At 40.6% G+C, this 22,488-nt stretch overlaps 1 protein-coding gene across 1 annotated transcript; it reads right to left on the bottom strand.

The window, feature by feature from the left end:
- Window positions 1-694: 694 nt before the first annotated feature.
- On the bottom strand, window positions 695-2,497 carry klf17 (Kruppel-like factor 17). Its single transcript, XM_037682130.1, has 3 exons — window positions 2,315-2,497; window positions 1,167-2,208; window positions 695-1,079 (listed from the first exon to the last, which is right to left on the bottom strand). The coding sequence occupies exons 1-3, from the start codon at window positions 2,378-2,380 to the stop codon at window positions 904-906; spliced, it is 1,284 nt and encodes a 427-aa protein (XP_037538058.1). The 5' UTR covers window positions 2,381-2,497; the 3' UTR covers window positions 695-903.
- Window positions 2,498-22,488: the final 19,991 nt, after the last annotated feature.

Below are 22,488 nucleotides of genomic sequence, written 5' to 3'. Positions count from 1 at the left end.
AATTAGGATGTAAAACTATGAAAGAAAATATTAGAAGAATAAAGCCAAGGCTGGTGTTTGTAAAAGAGCACATGAAGAGACAATAAGAGCTTGAACTGTAAAAGTGTGTTTATTTTTAGCCCTTGCACGTGTGTGTTGCATTTCATCAGAAGCTTACGATTCATTTTCAAGTAAAGCAGTTTAATCCTCGCTAACAGTGTATTCTTCATTCTGAAAAACATTCTCTCCAAAACTAAATTCATCTTTTTATCTAAACATGTGGATATATAAAATAATATGATATTTGATTAACAAAGTATAACATATTTAAGTAATTCTGCACATAAACAACCTGTAGTTTTGGTACCTGATTTTCTTTTTTTCTAGCATTTCTCATGCAAAACCTTCACAAATAACATGACTGATCTGCAGGCACATCCCACAATGCATAGCGACATTTTTGGCATCTCTGTATTCTGTATATACAAAATGAAGGGGGGAAAAAAAAACATGTCAATGCAACCCTGATCAGAGTACAGTCGTTAAGATCAAAATAATTACACATGAGACACTTATGTACAGAATGGGTCCTGCCCACAGCGAGCAGACAGACAGTCCTGTCAAGGCACTCACCAATAATCAATAACTTATTCAAAAGGTGAGGTTTTAAATACTACTATAACTTAGCCAGTGTTCTTTTCTTTTTTTTTTTTTCTTTTTTTTTTTTTTACAAATATGTACAAAAACACCATCAGAGGCACTGAACAGTAGAAAAAATGAGGCACTTTAAAAAAAAGCTTTCCCAAAGAAATATTCTATTGCTTCTCAGAGTTCACTGTTTGCATTTACTGGTGGGACTCTGGAGTCAGTGAGACCCTGATGGATGGAGGAAGTGTCCATGGGGGGGAAGGGGGGGGGGGGGTGCTACATGTGCCTCTTCATGTGCAGAGCCAGGTGGTCTGAGCGGGAGAAGGCGCGCTCGCACAGGTGGCACTGGAAGGGTCTGTGTCCCGTGTGCTTCCTGAAGTGGCGCGTGAGCTCATCGGATCGGGCGAACTTCCAGCCGCAGCCCTCCCAGTTGCAGTGGTACGGCTTCTCACCTGAGAGACAAAAACACAGCGGGTTAACACCTGAGCAGCGCGCGCGCGTGCAGTGGGGAGCGCGAGCGGAGGCAGCGCTCTTCTCACCTGTGTGCGTCCTCATGTGGGCTTTGAGGTGGGAGCTCTTCGTGTACGTCTTCCCGCAGCCGGGGAACTCGCAGTTGTGCGTGGCTGCGCGTTTTCGTGTCCACGACTTGCGGCCTCGCTTCTGCTTGGCGCACCCTGCCTCGTCGTGCGCGTAAAACTCCAGCAGCGGCGAGGAAGGGGGCGTGAGCATCATTCCGTGCACAGCGGCGGCATGCTGCTGCTGCTGCTGGTGGATGTGCTCTCTGTGCACGCCGTACTGTCCTTGAAACTGCGCGTACTGAGGGGGGTACGGCGCGCTCACGTACTGGTTCGGAAGATGGGGGTTGTGAAGGTGATGGGTTGAGTTCACTTGCGCCATATTGCAGCCTGCGCGTCCCTGGTGATTAGGGTGCGCGCCGAAGCCGTGCAGCGCACCTGGACCTGAGCCCTGCTGGTGCGTAAAAGCCGCCGACTGCACGGAGCGCATCTGCTCAACAAAGTTCCTGGCAGCCATCATGCAAGACTGGACTCCAAACTCGGCTTTGACCTTGCATCCCAGCGTGGGTGCTGCAGCCGGAGCTGCGAGGGGGTTCAGAGCCCGCAGCTCCGTGTACTCACAGCGCTCCCTCATTTTGGCCGCCCCCTCCGAGGGGCTTTCCTCCAGGTAGCTCATCTCAGGGGTGAGGAGCTCCGCCATCAGGCTGCGCACCGGGCTGGCCTCGGTGAAGCAGTGGTAGCCCTGCGCCGCCAGGTGAGCGCCATCAGCAGCTGAGGGGTGTTCCGTGGAGTCTGGAACCGAACCACCGCTGCAGCTCTCCGGAGACTCCGGGAGGGAGTACGCGCTCTGCTGCTGGGAAAGAGAGCCCTCCCCGCTGTCATTGCTGCCCACATCAGCTCCGAGGGTGTTGGACAAAATGAACTCCAGGTCCAGAAACTTCCCAAGCTCGTCCTCCTCTCTGGGGGGTCCAGACGGAGACTGGACGATGCTGAACTCCACCTCGATGCGCGAGCTGTCTTGGACACTTGTTGCGCCGCTCCGCGCGCACTCATCCATGCTACAAAGCTGCACAAGTAGAATAAATGTTAGAGAGCTAATCTTCTAATCATCAATCACACATATTAGAACAAGTATTATTATTATTGATTATAAATAAATTCAATCTACTTACATTATTCATCGCTTTGACGCTCGGGAACGATGTCAGACCAGGCAGAAGCGCTTCAGCCACAGCCATGACAGCGTCCACACACTGGCTTTGACTCTTATTAAAGCTTCGATGTAAACTCCAAACTGTGCCAGAAGCTGCGCTTTGTGTCCATACAGAGCAGCTCGGGCGCGCGCAGCTCGACGGTGCTCTAGGACTCGGGATGCGAGTTTCTTCAGACTTTTATAGCTGAGGGGGGGGGGGGGGGGGGGCGTGGCTTGCGCTGCTTCCAAACACGCACACCCATGCGCACGTGCAGTGTGCGCTACCTGCCTTTGTTTGCTGCGGGATTCCATCAACAGGTGAGAGGCAGAAATGAACGAGGACGCACAGATATGTGCATGTCCACCGTGAGTGGAGAGCGTGCACGTGCTTGGAGAGAGCACAGATGCTTGAAATTGTTTCGAAAGAAGAATGTATGCGCCTGAAGTCACGTTTAAGCCCCCCCCCCCCCCCCCCCCCCCCCCCCCCCACACACACACACACACACACACACACACACAGTTGAAGTGAATTGGAGTTTGAACACCCCCAGTCAGTTTCGTCCCAGTCACTGTAAACATCATTAATGTGCCGTGAACTCACCACGAGGACCTGCTCTGTTCAACACAATGTGTGAAGTGGGGGTTCCTCATCCAGACTACCTGTTAATCCTGCAGGAAACAAAACACTGACAGGTTTCAGAAGACACCCCCTCTAGCTAAATTTAAAATTTTACTTTTATGCACTGTTTTACTTGTTGTTTGAAAAATATTAACAATATAAACATTAGAAGAAAAGAAAATAATCCTAATATTAGAATTATACGATTCATGTCAAGTAGTGGTTTATCTTAAAATACTACTTCCAGATACAAAGTTTTAAATTGTGCTTCAAGCATCCTTTTATTATCTGCCAATAATAGTGGGCGATCATGTGTGTTTGTTTGTTTGTTTTTCAGCAAAAAAATCTCATTAACCACAAGAGAAATTTGACTGAAACACTCTGGCAGTAATCAGTGGATGGACATCTACTGATTCACCTTTGGAGTCAAAATTCAAGATGGCCTCCACAGCTAATGAACCTTGGTAAACACAATCAGCTACAACTTTTAAATCTTCAGTTAAACTTTAGTGTGGTAGTAGATGATGCTAATCCCCAACACATATTCTAAGCACTAATAAATTGCTCTAAATCTTTGTTTAAAACAAAGTGGCAGACTAAATATATTCATTTAAGGAACACTTCTTTCATCAGTCTTTAATTTAATACATCATTCTTCATCTATATATTTATGTCAGCACAACTTTTGACCTCAAAATTTAGCAAAGCGTAGTTTTGGCCAATATTAGTGCCAAAAAAATTGTAACGTAAATTATCGGCAGTCAGTATATTATAATCTAAAAAAGTTAAATCTGGTCCTCTGGACATTCAAAAAACAAAACAAAGCAAAACAAAAAACAAAACAAAGCAAAAAAATTGTAGAAACGTTTCGTCTCTCATCCGAGAGACTTCCTCAGTCTGAGGTGCTGTTTTCAGCTCAGTCTCTTAAATAGCACCTTCTCAGAGTGGATCAACCAGTTTGCTGCTGACAACCAAAACCAGCTGATCACATGATCAAGAAGGACCATCAGCCTAACAATGGATCATTAGCACACTGATGGCTGTTTACTATTCACAGAGGGCTGAGTGATACTAGCAATCACAGCATTGTAAGAGGGGGACAGTTGAACCCGGAGGCCTCCACCCCTTTTTAACGATGGACGGTTTCTTTTCACAAAGATGGCCTCCTTTACTCCTCTCTCAAACCATCGTTGCTCTCTGTCCAGGATGTGAACATCTTCATCCTTGAAAGAGTGACCACTGGCCTGGAGATGAGTGTAGACCGCAGAGTCCTGGCCTGATGATGTTGATCTTCTGTGCTGGTTCATCCTTTTGGCCAGTGGCTGTTTTGTTTCCCCGATGTAAGACTGATCACCCTCCTGACACTGAACAGCATACACAACATTACTCTGTTTGTGCCGGGGGACTGGATCTTTGGGATGAACCAGCCTTTGCCGTAATGTATTTTGGGGTTTAAAAGCCACTGGGACGTTATGTTTAGAAAATAAACGTCTCAGTTTCTCTGATACTCCCTCAACATATGGAATGACCACTGGTCTGGGTCTGGGTTCCTCCTTTTCACCTGTTGGCTGACTGGAGTCCTGTTTGGGTTTCTTCTCTGCTTTCAGGAAGGCCCAGTTAGGATATCCACATTGCTCTAGAGCCTGTCTTGTGTGGGATTTCTCCTTCTGCCTGGCTCCTGAGCTAGTGGGGGCGCAGTCTGCTCTGTGATACAGAGTCCTGATGACTCCTAACTTGTGCTCCAAAGGGTGATGGGAGTCAAACTGCAAATACTGGTCTGTGTGTGTGGATGTGTGGTACACCTCGGTTTGCAAATGTCCTCTATCAGAGACTGAGACCTCACAGTCCAAGAAAGCCAACTTGCCATTTTTTACATCTTCTCATGTGAACTTGATGTATTTATCCACAGAGTTGATGTGGTCAGTAAAATGTTGGACTTCCTGAGATTTAATTTTAACCCAGGTGTCGTCAACATACCTGAACCAATGACTTGGTGGTGTCCCTGAAAAGGACGTCAAGGCTCTCTTTTCTACCTCCTCCATGTACAGGTTGGCAACAATAGGAGAAACTGGAGACCCCATAGCACACCCATGTTTCTGCCTATAATATTGCTCCCCATATGTGAAGTAGGTTGACTGCAGGCACAGTTTCAAGAGTTGACACAGTTGTTCTGTGGAAAGCGTGGTCCTGCTGCTCAGAGTGGTGTCTGATTTTAATCTTAAACTGACCACCTCTACTGCATCATCAACAGGAATGCACGTAAAGAGTGATGTGACATCAAAAGAGACCATTGTTTCATCAGTCTCCATGATGACATCCTTCACCTTGTCCACAAAGTCCATGGTGTTCTGTATGTGGTGTTCTGAGCTGCCAACTAAAGGGATGAGTACAGATACCAGATATTTAGAAACATTGTAAGTGACAGAGTTAATCATGCTAATGATTGGGCTTAAAGATACACCTTGTTTGTGGATTTTAGGTAAACCATACAGACTAGGTGTGGCCTCCCCTGGGTACAGTCTGTGGTACAGAAAACGGTCAATAGCCTTGTCCTGTTCCAATATTTTCAGGCAATCTATTAACTTCTTCTTGTAACCACTTCCTGGATCTCTTTTCAGAGGTTCATAAGTGGTTAAGTCACTAAGGAGTGTCATAACTTTCTCATGATAGTCTTTCTGGTTCAAAATCACTGTGCACCTTCCTTTGTCTGCTGGGAGAATGATGATGTTTTTGTCCTTGCTAAGAGTGGTGAGTGCATCCCTCTCCTCTCTACTGATGTTGGAAGGTGGTGGTTTGGCATTGCTGAGGCAGGCTGAAACTTTGATTCTGAGTTGTTCTGCTTCACACTCTTTAATCTTGTTGTTGCAGATGGCTGAAATGTTTCTACATTTTTTTTTGTTTGTTTTTTTGTTTTGCTTTGTTTTGTTTTTTGAATGTCCAGAGGACCAGATTTAACTTTTTTTAGATTTTTCTACCTGGATTATTGAGCATGCATCAGGATATTATAATGTTTCTTATGCCATTAACTTGAAACCAAGTTTTTTTTATTTTATTTCTTGTTTCTTTTTTTTGAAAGAGGGTGTTAATGGCCACATTGAGGTGGTTAAAGGCCACTTCTGGCCCTTGGGCCTTATTTTTCTACGGTTATTCAACAAACATTTATTAGAAACATCAAATTCCCAATTTTAGATACACATGGCTCATAGTTTTTATCTTAAAAGCAACAAGTAGCTTCACTTGCAAAGTTTTTCCACTCACAAAGATGAAGTTAACAATTTTGCTTACACACGACGTTATTTATAATAAATAATAACTTAGGTTAAAAGTGGTAATAAATAAATGGTATTCAATAATTATTCAGTTTAAGGTGTTTTTTTTGTTGTTGTTGTTTTTGCAGATTCAGCTATTTTTTTTAAAAATGTTTTATTCTAATATGGTCACAGATCCATCTATGTAGTTTAATGTTCGCAAACAGAACCAAACAAACTCCATTAAACATTCCTTCAGCTCCTTCCCTCTGCGCTCGTGCTGTTGTGTTTAACATGGCGTCCTGCAGCCCTCTGCTTTTATACGCCGTTATTTTTGACCCGCTGTGCTTACGTAAAACAGATTCCTGCTCAGCCTACGTGCCAAATGGGAAATGGACTCTGCTTCCTGAGGAAAAACTTCACACTTGCTTCCTGTACTTTCTCTCTGCAGTCACCTTCAGACAAGCTGGAGGATACAGATTGACTCTTGGCCTTTCGCCCGAACACAAACTGTACTCCCTGTGTCATGCAGAAAACCGTGTCCATCCACGATCGAATCCCTGGCTCTGATGAGCCAAATGAAATGTTCTTACATAAAACACACATTAAAGTTATGAAGTAGTTAAAAGGTAATTTCACTAAGCTCCAACATTATAGTCAACTATCGTCCATCTTGTCCTTATCAAACTCATCTCATGTAAAAAATAATTTGAACAGAGACGCACACAAATAAAGAGTTGCTCTGGGATCAGGTTTCTCCTTTGTGACTTTATTTCCTTAAAACATAAAATAAAAACAAAAAAGAAAAGAAACAGGAAGTCTTCTATTTAAAGTGATTTTAAACAATTAGTTGAAATTAGAGTCGAGCAGACAGAGAAAACTATGAAATGGTGATTTACAAACACAAAAAGCTCTTTCATCCTTATTATTGTGGGCTTTATAAATATAGATTTACAACACCTAGCTTTTATTTAACAGTTTGATTTGATTATATTATTTAAAAAAATCTTATTTTTTCAAAGTAAGTGTTGGTGTTTTGTCATTCAAGGTTCTCTGTGTTAGAAGCAAACTAAGAGATATATTTTTAAACAGCTCAATACATTTGAAATGTAATTTTCTTTACATTACAAAAATAAAATGTTTCATTAATTTTTTTGTTGTTGTAAAAACTCCTAAAATTTTATGATTTCATTTTAAAACACATTTATTTTGTCATTTAATACATGTTGTCTTGGTTAAGAAAATATTTTAGAGTAGCGTTATTCTGTTGTTAGACCTGAGTCCGAGTTATTTTATTTAAGTGGGTTTAAATATCTGTTGTCAATAAATAATTAACGATATTGTCAGATTTGACTGACAGCAAGTTAGACCTTATAGTAAATAAAATAAAACATATTCTGCCAACAAGTATTTAGTTTGTGTTCCTCAAAAGAATCAAAACGGATCCAGCTAAGATAGAAAGATTAAAAAAACAAAAAAAAATTGATTGTTCAACAAGTAATTTATTTTTTGTCCAACCAACCCAGTTAAAAATAAAACAGTACTAAATAAACTGAGTCAGTCTTAAGTTATGCTTTATACACCACAAACAAGATAAAAATATTTAACCAATTAAGGCTTCGTCCACATAAAAACAGTTTTTACAAAAAGTTTTTTTATTGATCATTTCTAAAAAATACTTGTGTAAATACAGCACCAGTTCTAGAAACAAGTCCGTCCACACAGAAACAAGGAAAGTGACCCTAAACGCTGTAGAAACATGCCAGGCTTCATGTGGTGCTGTAATGATGCCTTTAAAATATATCAAACAGAAAAAAAACAAAAGACTGGCGAACATTGGGTGTAAAATGTAAACACAAGAAAAAGAGGAAGCCCTCGACCGTTACATCAAAAGTTAGGAGGGAAAAGTGCATCAAAATACTCAGAATAAACTTTATTATCGCTGTACTGAAATACAGTGAAATTATGTTCGTACAGTCGTCTGAAAGACGGGCGGAGTGCATGTTGCTGCTGCTACTGGAGCGCGGCCTCTTATCCTGTTCAGAAAACTTGTTTCACATAGAAAAGGGGGGAAAGCCACGAGGAGAGGACAGGGGCATTACAAAAAAGATCTCTTCACATCTTGTCTTATCAGCACACGATGTAAGACATAAAAAAATCTCTGCCAGCAAGCACATTTATAAACACATTTCATATGCATTTGATGGCACTCAAACCTGCCTGCACCATCATTTGTCCTACTGTGGGCCCTTGAGCAAGGTTCCAATGCCCATCTGCTCCCCAAGTGCCCTAGATGGCAGCCCTCTGCTCCACATAAAGCGATGTGGTAGCTCGGTGGTGGCGTCAGGAAGGGTATCCAGTGTAAAACAATTGACAAACTTCCATGTGAGATTGCTCGTTGTGGGATCCCTGCGTACGGGAGCAGCCAAAAGTTAAAAAAAAAAAAAAAAAACGGTTATATGAAGACATAATTCCAAAATAAAAAAAATAGTCCTGATGGTTGGCAAACTGACAAGTCCAACTATCAAACTCAGTGAATGAAAACTGAAGCTGTTGCTCCAAAAACCTCACTAAAATGTGGACATGTAGGGATTAAGCAGCTTAGTGGTAAAAAAAATAAAGTAAAAGTTAAACTCTATGGAAAACATTGTTGCACTATACAAACAAAGTCCAAATTAACAAATGTTTACCCAAACATGTTTTAAAGTGTTTTTATTTTAGTACTTTTGCTCAGAGGAAAACCTTGACATTTTTATTGTTGACATTATGTATCATTCAGCTGCTTTTTAGGAATTTAGACACTAATAAACATGCTTCTGCTGTGCAAAAATTACTTTTTATCATTTAGACAAACACTCGCATATGTACCCATTTGTCCTTTTTCTATGTTCCTGTTCAAACATTAGCTGTGCTTAGAATCATGAACGACCTGTTTAATAAAATATGGGGACGCACACAAACACCAACAGCAATTATTCTCCATCACCCGCAACGATAGGGGAAACCCAGTTGTTATCTTGGATAAATATGCTGCCGTGCATGACATGAAAAAGCAACAACGTGATTAGGGAGGGGGAGAAAAGAGAGAGAGCCAAGATGGCAAGGAGACGGGCCATTTACCTTCTAGAAATATGTCAACAGGAGGTGGGGAAGAGAGGAAAAAGGAACAAACCAAGGAGAATCATGGGAAAGAAAATCCTGGTATTTTTAATTACAGAGGCAGAGCTGTGTCACATTGAAGGTTTTCTGGAATATGAACTTAGCAGAAAAAGTAAGAAAATTTGTGTTTGATTGAATATTTTTGTTGTAGTAATACTTCTTGACAATAAATCTTGTACCAATGGAAAGAAAAGTCTGTTTATTTTCCCTTACATGGAGCCACATTTATAAGGGAAATGTGTTTCGCCCATAAATAAATTGAAAAATCTTCTCAGGTTCAGGATCAGGTTTAATTTAGTTCACTCCCTCTCCCTCACTTATTTTATGTGCTTTATCTTGTTTAAGATTTAGAGGTGGAAGATAAACCAACGGTCAATAGCAAATAGCCAGGGTATGACATCCTAATGCATGCTCAATAAGCCAGGTAGAAAAATCTAACAAAATTAAGTCAGGCCCTCTGGTCGTATTCAAAATCGGAAAAAATAAAATAAACTTGTTGAAACGTTTCATCTTTAATCCAAAAGGCTTGTTCAGTCTGAGGAGATGTAATAACCTCAGTCTTATAAACAGCACATTCTCATAGTGGATCAACCAGTTTGTTGTTGACATTTAAAGCTAGCTGTTCCTATGATAAAGTAGGAATATCAGCCTAACGCTATCCTGCTGCAGGTTGTCTGATCATCACTGAGATTTATTATAATTGCAAAACAAAAATTACATGTACACAAAGGTCCTATCTACATTGTCCATCAATCCATTGTCTTCTGCTTGTTCTAGAGCCGTCACTGGGGTAGCAGCTTAAACAGGGAGGCCCAGATACCTCTTTCTGAAGCCACCTCTTCCAATTCTTCTTGGAGGAGCCAAATGTATTCCTAAGCCAGCTCAACAGTCTCTCCAGCGTGTCATGGGTTTCCATACTCCATTCTTCCCTCATGAATAAAACTCCAAGGTACTGTACTTGAACTCCTCAATTTGAGTCAGAACTTCACTCCCAACATGGAGAGGGAAATCCACCCTTTTCTGACTGAGGACCATGGCCTCGATTTTGGAGGTGCTGATCCTCACCTCCGCCGCTTCACACTCTTTTGTATACTGCTCCAGTGAGAGCTAAAGATCATGGCAATATGATGCCAAAACGACCACATCATTTGCAAATAGGAGAGATGGAATCCTGAGGTAACTGAACCAGACTCTAAATCTTCTTAGAGCCAATCAAGAGTCTCTGTCCAAGGCCTCACCAAACTCCTCCCACATCTGAGCTTTAGTCTCACAAACAGCCAGGGTTGCAGCCCGATTGGCTTGCCAATACTCCTCAGCTGCCTCTGAGGTCCTACCAGCCAACAAGGCCAGATAGGATTTCTTCTTTAACTTCACGGCCTTCCTAATCTGGGGTGTCCACCCACCGACTTTGAGGAAGGCCACTGTGCGAAGCACCGGCAATCATGCAGCTACAGCTCAAGCAAGCTGCCATGACAATGGAAGTACAGATCATGGCCCACTCGGACTCAATGTCCCCCACCTCATTTGGGATGCAATTAAAGCTCTCCCAGAAGTGTGAGTTAAATACCTTTCTAACTGGTTCTTCTATCAGGCATTGCCAGCAATGCTCAATACACATTTTGGTCTAACAGGTCTGTGCGGCATCGACCCGTGCTATCTGACTCAACTGACTACCAGGTTTTGATCAGTTGACAGCTCAGCTCCTCTCTTCACCTGAATTTCCAAAGCAAATGACCGCAAATCAGATGACACAAATACATAGTAAATCATTGACCTACAAACTAGGGTTTCCTGGTGCCAAGTGCAGTTATGGACAACCTGAATATGGTGTTCGTGATTTGCAAACCATGACTAGCACAGAAGTCCAACATTAGAACACTGCTCATGTTCAGCTCAGAGAGGCCGTTCCTCCCAATCACATCTCTCCAGGTCACACTGTCATTACCCACATGGGCATCGAAGTGCCTCAGCAGAATAAAGGAGTCCCCTGCTGGAACGTTTTCCAGCAGCCCCACTAAGGACTCCAAGAAGGCTGGGTACTCTGAACTGCTGTTTAGTGCATAGACACTAATGGCTGTTAATGCCCATCCCCCACACAAAGTTTCAGGGAAGCTACCCTCTCATATAATGAGGACATCTCCAACACAGGCACCAAGTCGAGGGTCTAAGAGTAGACCCACATCAGCTCAGCACCTCTCACCATGGGCAACTCCAGCATGGAATAAGGTGAAACCCTTCTCAAGGAGAATGTTTCCGGTCTATGTTGTGCATCGAGGTGAGCCCAACTATATCTAGTCAGTATCTCTCAACCTCACACACAAGCTCAGGTTTCTTCCCCAACAGAGGTGATGTTCTATGTCCCAACAGCCAGCTTTGGTAAGCCAGGGTTAGAGTGCCAAGATTCCCACCTTCGGCTACAACCGACCTTACACCTGAATTGTATGGCTCCTCCTGCAGGTGGTGGATCCACAGAAACTGTATGCACTAAGTATTTTAAAAAAAATTGATGTTTTGTTGTGTTTGAATGTTTACACTAAACAGTTTTTAGTGAATAAAACTGGCATTAAAAATAAAATACTGTCTGACGTTAAGATTTCCAACAACTAACACCATGGCTTGGTGTGGATTCAAAATGTGGAGCCATCCATACATCCATTTTTATTCCACTTATCTGGGGTTGGGTCGTGGGGGTAGCAGATTAAGTAGGGAGGCCCAGTTTTCCCTCTCCCCAGCCACTTGGGCCAGCTTCTCCGGGGAAACCCCAAGGTGTTCCGAGGCCAGTCGCGAAACATAGTCCCTCCAGCGTGTCCTGAGTCTTCCTCTGGGTCTCCTCCCAGTGGGACATGTCCAGAACACCTCACCAGGGAGGGATCCAGGATACATCCTAACCAGATGCCAGAGCCACCTCAACTGGCTCCTCTCGACGTGGAGAAGCAGCGGCTCTACTCTGAGTCCCTCCCGGATGACTGAGTTTCTCACCCTATCTCTAAGGGAGAGCCCAGACACCCTGCGGAGAAAACTCATTTCGGTCACTTGTATCCGAGATCTTTTTCTTTCAGTCACAACCCAAAGCTCGTGACCATAGATAAGGGTAGGAATGTAGATCGACCGGTAAATTGAAAGCTTTGCCTTTTGACTCAGCTCTCACTTCACCACGACAGACCTGTACAGCGCCTGCTTCACTGCAGACGCCGCGTCTATCTGCCTATCAATCTCTCGCTCCATTTTTCCCTCATTTGCGAACAAGACCCCAAGATACTTAAACTCCTCCACTTGGGGAAGGACCTCCTCCCTGACCTGGAGAGGGCACTCTACCCTTTTCCGGCTCAAGACCATGGCCTCGGATTTGGGGGAACCGATCCTCATCCCGGCCACGTCACACTCTGCTGCAAACTGCTCCAGTGAAAGCTGTAGATCACGATCTGATGAAGCCAATAGGACAATATCATCTGCAAAAAGTAGAGATGTGATCCTAAGGCCACCAAAATGGATCCCCTCAACACCTTAGCTACGCCTAGAAATTCTGTCCATGAAAGTTATGAAAAGATGTGGGAGCTTTCACCACGTGTGGTTCTCCTTGTGACCTCCAATGTAATTGTTTTTTGCTACCTTATCTGCTTTTTAAATAATTAAAAAAAAAGTTTAGTTTTAGTTTTTTACAAGCTTCTCTTTTGCCTGCATTTTTGGTCCAACCGTCCCAAAAACCATGACATTTTAACATTTTTGGTAGAGTAGGTGTGTAGTATCTATAAAATTAGAAAAAATATATATAGTTTAGGCCCTAAAACCTTATATTTGATTTTTTTCACTCTTCAATAAGCCTGATTTAATTCACAAAATTTCCAAGTTTAAAGAGGTTTTGGATCTGAAAAACAAAGTTCCCAATTTCAATTTGCAGCTGTTGTTATTCAAACTGATCTTTATTCACTTGTTAGAACCAGTCTCACCTCTTTCTGTCTCAGTTTCAGCTTCATGACTCTGTACTGGTATGTAGCAGGTGGTAGTCTGTACCCACTGACTGCAGACAGAAACTAACTACCTCAAGAGCCACTGACCTGTTCCATCTGTTCTGTGTGTCCGTATGTTTGTCAGGGAAGTGTACTTTTAACAAAATGTGCTATTACTTTTAAATAAAACAAATGACATGTCATGACAGTGATTACACATTTTTTTTATTTAGTTTTTATTTACATTAGGCCATAATTAGAGTCACAGAAATCCAAAATGTTATTTAAATTGTAAAGGTATAGAAAAATGGCAAAAATGAAAAAGCAGACAAAATGTCACAAAACTTAATAAATGGATTATACAGTTCAGATCTGTTAGAGTTCTGTGGAAAGGTTAAAAGCAGTTGCTCTTTAAATGACCTCAGTCTGGAGAAATGGTTTAATTCTGACCTGACTGATGAGCTAATGGATAGTCTGAGTAGTGTCAAAACAAGTATAAATTACTGGCACCTTAACTCCAATCTCAAAACCTTTGAAATGGCTCATACAAAGATTTGGTAAGAAATAACAGCATACCACTACCATTTTGCAGTACATGATTATTTACATAAAATTTGATAGCCATTCACAAGCACATCTAACAGCAGCAGCTTGCTGTAGCACTTCTTCTGAAGCCCAGTAAAATTAAGATATCCGCACCAAAACACCCACAAAATACAAAACTGACACACAGATTCATAAAATAGTGTTAACATGAAATTCTATGGCAGCAGAAATTAATTTTAGTTCTCCTCAAACTAATTATTAGCTCAATAAATTGGTTGGAAATAAATTCTGATTCACCAAATGAAGTGTTTTCAAAGAGCTCTCCACAGATGGCTGAATGTTTGGAAGCTGTAGCTTCTCCAAATTATGCTGTTTCTTTTGGATTAATTACAGAGGTTTTCCAAACTGTATAACCTTCTGTTCTTTCTTTCTGTCCTCTTGTGTGATCCTTGTGCATTTCAAACATACAGTTGTCCAACGTTTGCTAAAAACATAGCTTTAGAATATGTTATTCTTGTAAATTACAGACCTATTTAAAACCTACATATTTCGTCTAAAATTGTTGTCAACATAAAGTACAGCCAATTAATGGTTTTCCCAAGAGAGCAATATAAAAGTTTAACAGTCTGGTTTTAAATCCCTTCACAGCAATGAATCAGCCCTTTAAAAACAAAATAACACATTTTTAGTTACTGAATCTGGTGACTGTGTTGTTCTTGTGCTTTTAGAAATACTTGCTGCTCTTGATGCGGTGGACCACAAGGCTTTACACTTTCATTTGGAGCATTGGGTGGGCTGTAGGGGCACAAAACTGGAGTGGTTCAGATTCTATCTGCCAGAGCAAACTTTTGTCAGTCTTGTTCAGGTCTCTCTTGTAAATGAGTCCCCAAGGATCCATGGGACTAACCTGTATAAATAGAGGTTGAATGAATGGTCATCATTTGTTCTCCTCAGCTCTTCTCTCATGTGGGATTGCACAAGGCTTAGTTTCAGGTCCCCTACTCTTCTGTTTTTTTAATTTTTATTCCTGCTTCTGGTCAATTTTATAAATCATGGAGTTTATTTTTCATTGCTTATATGGACTAATGTAATGGGGCAGATGTGGCTGAGTGGTTAGGGCAGTCATCCTCCAATGGGAGAGTTGGGGGGTCGATTCCACCACCACCCAGTCACATGTTGAAATGTCCCTGGGCAAGACATCGAACCCCTCATTGCCTCCAATGTGTGTCCCATCAGTGTATTAATGTGATCTGAAAAGCACTGATTAGTCTCTTTAGAATGATTTGTTCAAGTTGTGGTAGCTTTGTAGAGATCTAGTAGAGTGCTGTATGAATGTATGTGTGGAGGTGAATGAGGGCACACATTGTGTTGTAAATCACTTTGAGTATCTTGATTAGATAGAAATAAACTTTAATCTTTGTAATAACTTTTGCGTAATCTTTGATTAGATAGAAGGGCACGATATAAGTACAGTCCATTTACCATTTCATTTAATGTCAAGTTTATGTCCCCATTAAGAAAAAGGACACACAAAAACAAAACAAGCAAACAAACAAAAAAACAAAAACAAAAAAACTACTGTTCAAATATCTCAAGGAACAAAAGGCCTGGATTTTTATATTTAAATAAGACAGAAATGTGTTTTTGGCTAAAAAGAAGGCCCCTAAAACCCCTAGTTTATCTATATTCCTGAGCCAACAAAGACAACCAAGGGGTCAAAGTGGATGCTTCTCTTAAGCTTGATAATCAAATCAAAACAGAAATTAATTCAAGTTTATTTTTAAGTTGAGGCAGATAGCTGAAACAAAACCAATTGTTTCTGGGAAGCACTTTGTGACTATAATCTGTGCCTTCTTCACCACTTGCTTGGATTACTGCAATGTACTTATGCTACTTTATACAAAGGTCAGTGTCTTCTCTGTTACCTGCAGTGGATCCAAAATGCTGCCGCCATTTTTTAACTGACACACAATATCTATAATGATAATAAAAACAAACAAAAACATGAGAATCTCTCTCTTTTTTCTGCATTAGCTGCTAGTACATTTTTAGGATAAAAAAAAACGCTTTAAAGCCTAAAATGATCTAACCCCTCCCTATCTCCCTGAGCTGCTACACCCCTATACCAAATCTCTTTCTCAGCATATTTTTTAGTGTCTCAAAAACTAAACTTAAGCTTTGAGGACATTTTACATTTTCTGTTGTTGCTCCCAAAAGTGTGAAATAATCTGGCTTTGGGCAACAGACAGGCCTCTTCCTTGCCAGCTTTTAAGTCACGCTTACTGTAAACCCCAGCTCTTCTCCATGGCTTTTGATGCCATTTGAGATGTAGATTTTATACTTCATTTTAATAGTTTTTTATTTGTTTATATTATAGAGCTGCTTTTATTTAGCTTTCAGTTTTTTTGTCTTGTGACGACAGTTAAGTTTTATTTATTGTGCTTTATAAAATGGTATGATGGGGTCTGAAATTATATCTTTCCATTGAATCTCATTTCCAAAGTCCTAAACTATTGCTTTAGGGAACACAATATCTAGAAAAAAAGGAAAGGCTGCTGATTAGGACTAACCCCTACTGTTAACTTACTTAATTTTAATTACATTTTACACACCCTCTTTAAACCTCGATATGGTATTTTTTATATTTCTATGTAGCAATGTAACATGGTTGGCATGATGTTTAATTTATTATTTTATCAACTTGCACATTGTGTTAACCCTCCAACCATCTGCCAGAAATAACCACTAATTAATGTCCTTTTAAACAGGTTATTGAGGTTGAAAACATTGTGTGCAAAACAGATACAGTAATATAGAGTTTCTATGGCATTATATGAACTGCTAAGGAGCAGTCTTTTTGCTCTTGGGCAATAAATGATAGCTGTTCATCCATTTTGGTTGCTCTACTTAGCTCGTCTTTCAGAGATTAAACTATGTTCTTCTGATACTTTAGCTTTCTGCACAACAAAAGGACAAAATTATATCTATTGTTGTGGTTTGGTATGAGGCACAAGGAAAATATATGATGCATGATATGATGGTCATCCTTTAACTTACACGGGATCTCCTTAGCATTTCATGTTACACATACAGTATCAAGTCTTATTTTTCCAGTGTTTTGGCACTCAGTATTCTTTGTAGACTAAAATAAAGTCAACGTGAGGCCAACCATCTGAGTACATGTTTTGTTGGGACAGTATACCACACATTACATAAATAATCTCACAATCACAAGTTTCTCTTCTCAATGACATCAATTCATCCAGCCTATCAAGTCTGAACAAAGTCATATGTGCTGCAATAAAGGGAAAATCAAATATCTGTGATGAATGTCAAATGATGGAGCTTTTGGAAAAACCTCGTCTTTACCTTCTGTCACGGGCCATGGAGAAACTGAAGGCAGCCGATGCATAACGTGAGTGAGTGAAAAGCCAAAGGGTGATGTATTATGCATGGCACGGTGTATTCAGTGTCAGTGTGCTGGAATGGTGACGTTAGGTGGGGCCACCCATGCCGACCATAAATCTGTGAGGAAAGAGTTTTGTCTCTGCAGCTTTAATGTACCAGTAGGTTTTTACTGCTCCATGTTGCAGAGGTTTGCCAAAACAGTGATTTGTTGTTAAAGATATAAGCAATATGAATGTGTTGGTTCAAAACTAGAAAGATTTGTTTAAACTATGATGTGGACTCACAATGAGGTGTGATCGACTTTAACTACCTACACAAGGTTTTGGCTGAGATTTAAAAAAAAATAAATTTTTGTAGGATTAGAAATCTAGCAGCCCATGAAGGAATGCATAATGCCTCCTTCCGTTTGTGCCATTTTAAACACGTCATCTTTTAAATGAAAAATAAAGTTATGGCCATTTTGGCCAAAGCTGATGAATGACATTCAGTGCAGTCTCATGCACTATTGCAAGATCTTATGAGCAGAGTTGCTGAGCAGAGTTTGCGGTGAAGATTACTCAGCCCCTACCAAACTAAATTTTGACTCAGTATCTGTGCAGATCCGTACCTGCATCTACATCAGCTTACCTAATCATGACATATCAAAGCTGGGATTTGAAATTTTGATTCTTGCCAAACACTTACTACAATAATCACCTATTATTTGCTAAAGTCTAACTTTGAAGACCTATGAGTAGGGGTGTAACGGTACATGTGGGTGTATTGAACCGTTTTGGTACGGCATGTTCGGTTCGGTCCATGTGCGTACCATTTCGGTTATTTTTTCACTCATTAAAATTTCTTAACAAGAGATTATGTGCCGTGGAACTAAATTTCCTAAACGTGTTTCAGCACGGCGCTACAGTCTTGTAGCATGTGTAGCATTAGCAGCCTAGCTTCTCATTGCGGTCTCCTGTTTGGGAACATTATGTCTTTCTTGTTAAAAGACAAGTGAACAAATCTAAAGCTGTGTGTCGACGTTGTTTCATGGAGATTGGATCTGCAGCAGCAACATGTCTAACTTGTTAGCTCTCTTGAAATAACTTCATCCGAACGTGAATGTCTCTTCTACAGAATAGCAGCTTGGTTGGTTCAAACACTGATAACAGCAGCATTTAAACAACATTTATCAGGTAATTCAGATTGGTGGTCCAAAGCAATAACACAAGCTGTAGGAGGTTTAAAAGCTTTGGATCTACATTTCTGTTGTTGATGCGCTGACTTTAAAGTTATTGAGCCCCGCTACGACATCACATCTCAACAACACTTCAGCCAAAAAGTTGTAGCAGCACTTTATGAAACAGATAAAACTGATATTGTCAACAAGCCCTGGACCAGATTAAATCCCTGCCCTTATGATGATAACCGAGAGAATATTCAACCACCTCATAACAGAAATGATGATCGTTCAAGAAGAGATATTGTTATATTATTATTATTATTATCTAATTAACTTTTTTAATTTAAAATTATAATCTTATTAACTCTTTTTTTTTTTTTTTTTACCTGTTTGTGTTTTATTTCCAGTCTGGGACAGAGATAGCAGCTGAGTCTTCTTCCTCTTCAGAGAAATCCACCAGAGATCACTTCCAGCTAAGAAGTCTGCGGTGACTGAACTCTGAACTTTTCCAGGTAAAGGTGGGACCAGGTCCAAGAAGTTGTGAGTAATGAGGCCAAATACAGCCTCACTGCAAAATTAGCAAAGCTCTACCTCTTTATTCCTGCTACTGTTGTTAGTGAGCGTTTTTTTTTTCCACCACTGGAGATAATGTCACTGCAACTAGATCTATGATTTTGGCAGAAAATATGGACAAGTTGGTCTTTTTGGCCAAAAACTTAAAACTTGATTAGTTAGATTGTAAACAGTCTGTTGCTGCTTATTGTTCTGGTTCTGACTGTTATTGTATTTATTAAGATTTTTTATTGTGAGTATAGTTTATTTATTCTAAAGAGTGCAGTTTATTAAAAACATCATCCAAATGGGTTGCTTTTATTTATTTTTATACAAACATATTTCTTACTTGGCATATTTGCAAAATAAACGTTTTGTAAGTCTTTATTTTGGCCTTTTTTGTACCGAAAATTAGCCGAACCGAGCCCTCCTTGAAACTGAACCGAACCTAAATGTGATTTTAGCGTACCGTTACACCCCTACCTATGAGTAAAGTTACACCAGGAAAACATACAATCTGACTTTTGGAAAAGGTGTGTTAAATTTTACAATGCTTAGTCAGGGCTGCAGTTATGGCAGTACTCCAGGAGACTATTGGCCCCTGCGGCCAATATGAACCTACTGTAGATGTGTATGCCAACAAATTACACATGAAAAGTGACAGAACATTTTGTTTCAGATAAGTGCAGCTCTAAATGTTCTGAAATGTGTTTAACTTAATCCATCCATCCATCCATTTTCTTTACTCAGTTCCCTTTTCCAGGTTGCGTGGGAGATGGTGCCTATTTCCAGTAGTCACTGTGTGAGGGACAGGGTACACCCTGGACATGTTGCAAGTCCATTACACGGACCATTGATTTTTATTTTTTGGTTATCTCATTTCTTTTTAGAAGAATAATATGCAAAGCGCAAAACGTAGCTGAGATGAGTTTCTTTTATTTTCACTGTCTCTGGTTCCTCTCAGAGCAGAGAGCTGAGTTTTGTAAAAGCCAGAGGACAGACACGAGAGCAAATAATTACCTTTCCCAGGTAGCTGCACCAATTGTTGGAGACTGGAGGATGAATGAAGACTGCTTTGTGTGTGTATATGTGTATGTGTCCAACCCCCTAATGCGGCATGTCCTTTTGACCTCGCATTACTGAAATACACACTCTGAGAGACGGTTTTGTGTCCCCAGACAAGAGGTCTGCTTTCACCTGAGCAGGTTTGCCCAATCACACTGTTCATCCCCCCCTCACGACAGAGACAAAGGAGAGCTGAGCAGGATGAGTGACTGAGAACAAGCTCTTCATTAGTGGAGGAGGGGTGAGGAGAGAATCTGCAGAATGTTTTCAGATTTTAAATTAGAAGAATTTGAGCCTATTCACGCACATGTACACACATGTACATTTTCATATGTTAATTTTTCTAAAATAAACTAGAAAATTTGCATTTTCAGCTAAATAGTGTGAATGCTGAGTTCTGGGTGACTGCTGAAGTTTGCAGAAGATACTGAAGTAAAACACTAGCTCAGTTGAAAGTAGCAATATGCTAGCTAAAACCAAAATGTAGCAAAATGCAAGCTAAAACCCCAACGTAGATATAACATAAAAGTAGCAAATGACGAGCTAAAAGCTAAAGATAGTTATATCAAAACCCTAGTGAAAAATTGTTAAAAAAAACTAGCTAGAAGCTAAAAGGCTAGCCAAGTTGCTCAACTGTTAGAAGCTTAAAGTTGCAAAAGGTGGCCTATAGAGCTAAAAGTAGCAAGGGCTAGATGTAACAAAAGGCTAGCTTAAAAAAAAGCATTGCTAAACGTAGCAAAGTGCTAGCTAAAACCTAAAACTAGCAAAGGGCTAATAGATTAACTTCATGTTTTCACATATGAATTTCTACAATTGCACAGTATGCAGAAATATTTAATTTGCAAACACCCCCACCCCACCCCTCCAGACCATAGTGTGACTGCTGACTCAATAATTTCTCATTAACACATACACAAACACACACACTGAACAGACCTCCCTGATGGTACCATGGACACAAGACCTCTAAGGTGTCTGCAGGGTTTGGCATTTGAATGCCACAGATGCTTTTGGTTCTAGAGGGTGGAACTTTGTAGATCTGCCTTTACTGGTACATCTTGTTGATGCCTAATTATCCGTTTTAATATCTCGAACATTGTGTTCTATTCTAAACGTTTAATTGGCTTGGAAGAGAACGTGCTGCACCAAAAGCGTGCAGTTACTATGTATAGGTGTGTTGAGTCTAAACTGGCATTTGTCCATGGAAAATCCACCTGAATTCGAAAACCTCACATGTACTGTACCTGCGAAACATTGTATGGGAACAAAAGCTTTAACATTTCTTTTACCTCACCTGCCTGTGGATTTAATAGTGTGGTTTATAGCGACAACAATAACACACAACAAGTTTGATGTTATCCTTCTGTGCCTTCATGTAAGAGTGAACAGGTTCAGGCATGGCTGCTCGCGTTACTACTGGGAAGCTTCACTCACACAATTGGCATTACTGAAGGCGTTTGGCTTTGCATTTCAAGGCCTGGCAGAGACTTCAGATTCTTCTTCTGTGGCGTGTACTTGCACTCATATTAGTGTGTGAATATTTATCATGAAGTATTGCCACTGCCAACAAGGACTCATGCACTCACGTGCATCCCCATAAACAATCTTGAAACTGAAAACTAAACATAATTTACTACTGAGTATTGTCACAATATGATAGATGTAACTACAACAAAATAAATTATTCCATTTAAAGCCATTAGGTCATGTCTACACAACACCAGATATTTTTTTAAAGATTTTTTTTTTTTACTTTGTTTGCACATTCTGTTCTCAAATCAATACAGTTTTTGGTGAGAAACCATTCAAAAACACTTTCTAATGTGGATGTCTTTTAAAAACTGTTTACGATGCTTCCATGTAAACATTTTAGACCAACCAACCAACTATTTTAGACATATACATGACCATGGGGCACAATCAAAGTTGGGTGGCGGGGGTTATAAGTTTTCTGGTCCTCCCTGTCGGATAGTTTATTATGCATAACCTGTCTGTTAGCACTCTCACCACTGAACAAATTTTAATGAAATATAATTATTGAACAAACATCTCTTTTATTTTATCTCAGCTGTTCCCTTTCTCAGGGGTCACCACAGCAAGTGAACTTACATGAGGAATTGACAATTGTTTTTATGTCGGATGCCCTTCTTGATGCAACCACTGACCATCAAGCTACCATAGCCCACATGTGTGGAAGGTGCCCAGGGGAGCAGATGGACGTGGGGTGTGGTAGAGGGGCTAAGAGTGGGGTAAATGAGGGTGGAAGCAGGTACGGGTGCTTCAACTTTACTGCTGAGATTTTGTTGTAACGGCCAATGGAAGATAAACTGGTGACCTCTCAATCACAGGTTTGTCTTTACACCACTTTCTCAATTATTGGAAGTACATCTACACTTGATTAAATTCCATCCATCCATCCATCCATCCATCCATCCATCCATCCATCCATCC

Source organism: Nematolebias whitei, chromosome 9 (assembly GCF_014905685.2).
Source record: "Nematolebias whitei isolate Nwh7 chromosome 9, NemWhi1, whole genome shotgun sequence".
Taxonomy (NCBI): Eukaryota; Metazoa; Chordata; class Actinopteri; order Cyprinodontiformes; family Rivulidae; genus Nematolebias; species Nematolebias whitei.
Note: the sequence above shows the minus strand (reverse complement) of the source record. Positions and strands in the feature narration are given on the sequence as shown.